Below are 4,029 nucleotides of genomic sequence, written 5' to 3' on the forward strand. Positions count from 1 at the left end.
ACCCGGAGGAAACCCACACAGTCAGTCGCCTGAGGCGGGAATTGAACCCAGGTCTCTGGCGCTGAGAGGCAGCAGTGCTAACCACTGTGCCACCCACAAGTTCTGCTCCGGTTAGGGAAGATGTCCTGGGAATATAGCAGCATGTTGCCTGGCCTGGAGAGTTTTCATGGACAGAGGGGGGCAGGTTTCCCTTGGAGCACAGGAGAGTGATAGGGACATGAATGGGATGTCTCAAAATCTGTGAGGCATAGACGCGGGTAGACAGGAAGGAACTGTTCCCCTGGCTGGAGGGAACAATGACTAGGGGGCGTGGGTTTAAAGTAAGAGACATGAGGTTTAGACGGGACGTAAGTAAATATGTTATCACCCAGAGAGTGGGGGGGCACCTGGAACGCACTGCCTGTGAGGGTGAGAGGCAGAAACTCTCATCACTTTGTGGAAGGATTTAGATGTGATCTCAAGGTGATGGGGTAAGTGCTGGAAAATAGATTACAATAGTGAGGTGTGTGTTTTGGACTGGACAGACCTCTCTGTGCTCTTGGACTCGACAAAATCTGCTATCCTGACCTGGTCTGGCCTACATGTGACTTCAGACCCACAGCAATGTGGTTGGCTCTTAACTGCCCTCTGGGGAAATTAGGGAGGGGAATAAATGCAGGCCCAGTCAGAGACACCAACAAAAAATAAAAATAGGAATTTTCAAAAGGTACTTGGAAGATCACCTGAAAAGATGAAAGGTTCTGGAAGACAGAGACTTGCATGATCTTCCAAACCACCAACACACTCACAACTGGCCAACGGCTCCCGCTGCACTGAATTGTTCTTGTCGTCTCTAGGAGATTTGAACTTTCATGTGAAAAAGCAAATGAATCAGCTCACAGTGACAGCTAGACACAGCAGCGGTGACACAAGTTTCATTGTAAAACTCCATGATATAATCAGCAGGTAGCAGCAGCAGGAGTGGGGATGTCCTCATTGTGGTTGGAGGCAGGATCAGCATCACTCGCGACAGGTGCAGGTGGGGTTTCAAATCGTCTATATGGCACCTCCCTCTCACGGCAGCCCAGTACACTGAAGGAGAAACAAATCAGGAAAGGGAATCAGCAGGGGGGCTCGGTTCAAGGACAACATCACACACTCACTTCAACTGAAATCATCTCCTCCTGTTACAGCACCCAGTATCTAACCCCATGCTGTCCCTGTCCTGGGAGGGTTTGATGGGGGACAGTGTAGAGGGAGCTTTACTCTGTATCTAACCCCGTGCTGTCCCTGTCCTGGGAGTGTTTGATGGGGACAGTGTAGAGGGAGCTTTACTCTGTATCTAACCCCGTGCTGTCCCTGTCCTTGGGAGTGTTTGATGGGGACAGTGTAGAGGGAGCTTTACTCTGTATCTAACCCCGTGCTGTCCCTGTCCAGGGAGTGTTTGATGGGGGCCGGTGTGAAGGGAGTTTTACCTGTGTAGAGGGAGCTTTACTCTGTATCTAACCCCGTGCTGTCCCTGTCCCTGGAAGTGTTTGATGTAGAGGAAGCTTTACTCTGTATCTAACCCCGTGCTGTCCCTGTCCTGGGAGTGTTTGATGAGGTCTGTGTGCAGGGAGGTTTACCTTGATCAGTCTTCGATCACTGTCTGTTTCTCCTCACATGCAGTGTCCCACCACCCTGGTCTCTCCATTACCTGCCTTCCCAGGATCTCAGTCAGACTGATGGTAAGGTCTGATGTGGTTTCTGTAGTTAGTCTCCTGTGCCTGTTGGCTGCATACCCGAGCTCTGAGGCTGGTAACGCTGCACTGATGGGTTTATTGGACCTGTTCAGTGCCAGTGGCTCTTTGCCTAGTCCGGGTATTTCTATCTGCCTACAGCACTGTGTGGGGGAGGAGTGTTTTTTGCATGGAAACATTGCACCAGCTTGAGCTCAGCGATAAGAATCCCGATAGCTGTATGCACACACGCTGTTGATAAAGTGTATCCTGAGCGAGCTGCTGCTGTCAATACTGACTGTACCAGAGGACTCTGCATCAGGGACACAAGGCTGATTCCAATACCATGGCCTGATATTGCACAGACATAACCACAGGATAATCCATCTCGATTACCTGGTGAATCCCAATTACTGGTTACTAGTGAACTGTAGTAACCTGGCGTCTAGTAAACCCTGATTACATGGTTACTGGTGAATCCCGATTACCTGGTTATTGGTGAACCGCAGTAACTCCATTCCTAGTAAATCTCGATTACTCGGTCACTGGCGAATCCCAATTACCCAGTAAGTGGTGATGTTGCTTACCCGATTATTCCAGCTGGAAGGAGGAGCAGGGCAGCCCCAAACAGGAAAGGAAATCCCTTCATGAAGTGCAGTGTTGCAGGATACAGGGAGCTGAAGACAAGTGTGGACACCAGTGAACAGGCACTCTCCACACATGCCACCGAGGCAAACAGTGCTCCTGCAGAGAGAACAGCGACATCTTTTACACACCTCTTCCCTCAGCTGTTGCTCCGTGACAACTCCAAAGATTGAGGGTTAGGCTACATTAAAGTCAAAAAATGTGGGATGGGATGATTCCTGATGAAGAGCTTATGCTCGAAACATCAACTCCCCTGCTCCTCGGATGCTGCTAGCACACTTTCTCTGACACTACACTTCTTGTCTCTGATCTCCAGCATCTGCAGTCCTCACTTTCTCCTAGTTAGACTGCATTAACCTAATCTTGAAAACTATTTCCCATGGTGCAGCAGGTCAGGCCAAAGGGGAACACTGAGGAAATTAGCCATTCCTAGCAGGAAGCACTGCTTTACACAAGGGCAGTGAGTCAGGAGCTTCTCTCCCCAAAACAGTTGATCAGACTGGGGCTCAACAAAAGAACTGATTCTGACAAATGTTTACTGGGTTAGAGAATTACAGGGAAAAGAGATGGGTTGATGGCATTCAGATCTGATGTGAATCCACTCATATGGGAAATAGTCTCAAACATCTTTACAGTTTTACTGGGTGACACATACAGGAAGTTCTTCCAGTCATACAGTCATAGAGATGTACAGCACAGAAACAAACCCTTCGGACGAACTCGTCCATGCCGACCAGATATCCTAAATTAATCTAGTCCCACCTGCCAGCACATTTCCCATATCCCACTAAATCCCTCCTATTCATATGCCCATCCAAAGTGCTGTAATTGTACCAGCCTCCACCACTTCCTCTGGCAATTCACTCCATAAACACACCACCCTCTGCGTGAAAAAGTTACCCCTTAGGTCGCTTTTAAATCATTCCCCCCTCACTCTAAAACTATGCCCTCTAGTTTGGGACTCCCTTATTGCGAGGGAAAGATTCTCCCTCCCTCTGCCTGAGAAAGATTCACAGGCAGTGTATCCATTGCCTTTTGAGGAAGAGAGTTCCAAACATTTTCAACTTTCAGTGAGAATTATTTTCCCTCATCTCGGTCTTGAATGAACAACCCTCGATTTTGAAGCTACGACCCAGGTTTGACATTCTCCGACAGGAGGGGACATCCCTTCCATATCTGCCCTGTCAAAACCCCTCAGGATCTTAGCTGGTTCACGCAGTTTTCCACACTCCTGTGTAGGCCCAGCCCGTCCAATGTTTCCTCCCGAGTCAACCATCCTGTTCCAGCGCTTAGTTTGGTAACGACTCTCTGAATGCTTACAAAGCAGGTTCATCCTTCCTGACATAACATGACCAATATTGGACACTGCACTCCCAACGCTGACCCATCAACGTTGGACACTGTACCCTGGGCGCTGTCCCAACGTTGGACACTGTACCCCGGGCGCTGTCCCAACGTTGGGACACTACTCCAGGCGCTGTCCCAACGTTGGACACTGTGCCCCGGGTGCTGTCCCAACGTTGGACACTGTGCCCCGGGTGTTGTCCCAACGTTGGACACTGTGCCCCGGGTGCTGTCCCAACGTTGGACACTGTGCCCCGGGCGCTGTCCCAACGTTGGACACTGTGCCCCGGGTGCTGTCCCAACGTTGGACACTACTCCAGGCGCTGTCCCAACGTTGGACACT

General features: G+C 50.0%; 1 protein-coding gene across 1 annotated transcript in view; it reads right to left on the minus strand.

The window, feature by feature from the left end:
• Positions 1 to 4,029, minus strand: part of slc46a1 (solute carrier family 46 member 1) — a 29,688-nt gene continuing 25,659 nt past the window's right edge. Inside the window, exons 4-5 of the mRNA XM_043718053.1 lie at positions 2,285 to 2,441; positions 1 to 1,071 (exon numbers count right to left, since the gene is read on the minus strand). Of these exons, the coding sequence (XP_043573988.1) occupies positions 939 to 1,071; positions 2,285 to 2,441 (290 nt within the window). The 3' untranslated portion in view covers positions 1 to 938. The remainder of the gene's footprint in view (positions 1,072 to 2,284; positions 2,442 to 4,029) is intronic.

Source organism: Chiloscyllium plagiosum, chromosome 28, assembly GCF_004010195.1.
Source record: "Chiloscyllium plagiosum isolate BGI_BamShark_2017 chromosome 28, ASM401019v2, whole genome shotgun sequence".
Taxonomy (NCBI): Eukaryota; Metazoa; Chordata; class Chondrichthyes; order Orectolobiformes; family Hemiscylliidae; genus Chiloscyllium; species Chiloscyllium plagiosum.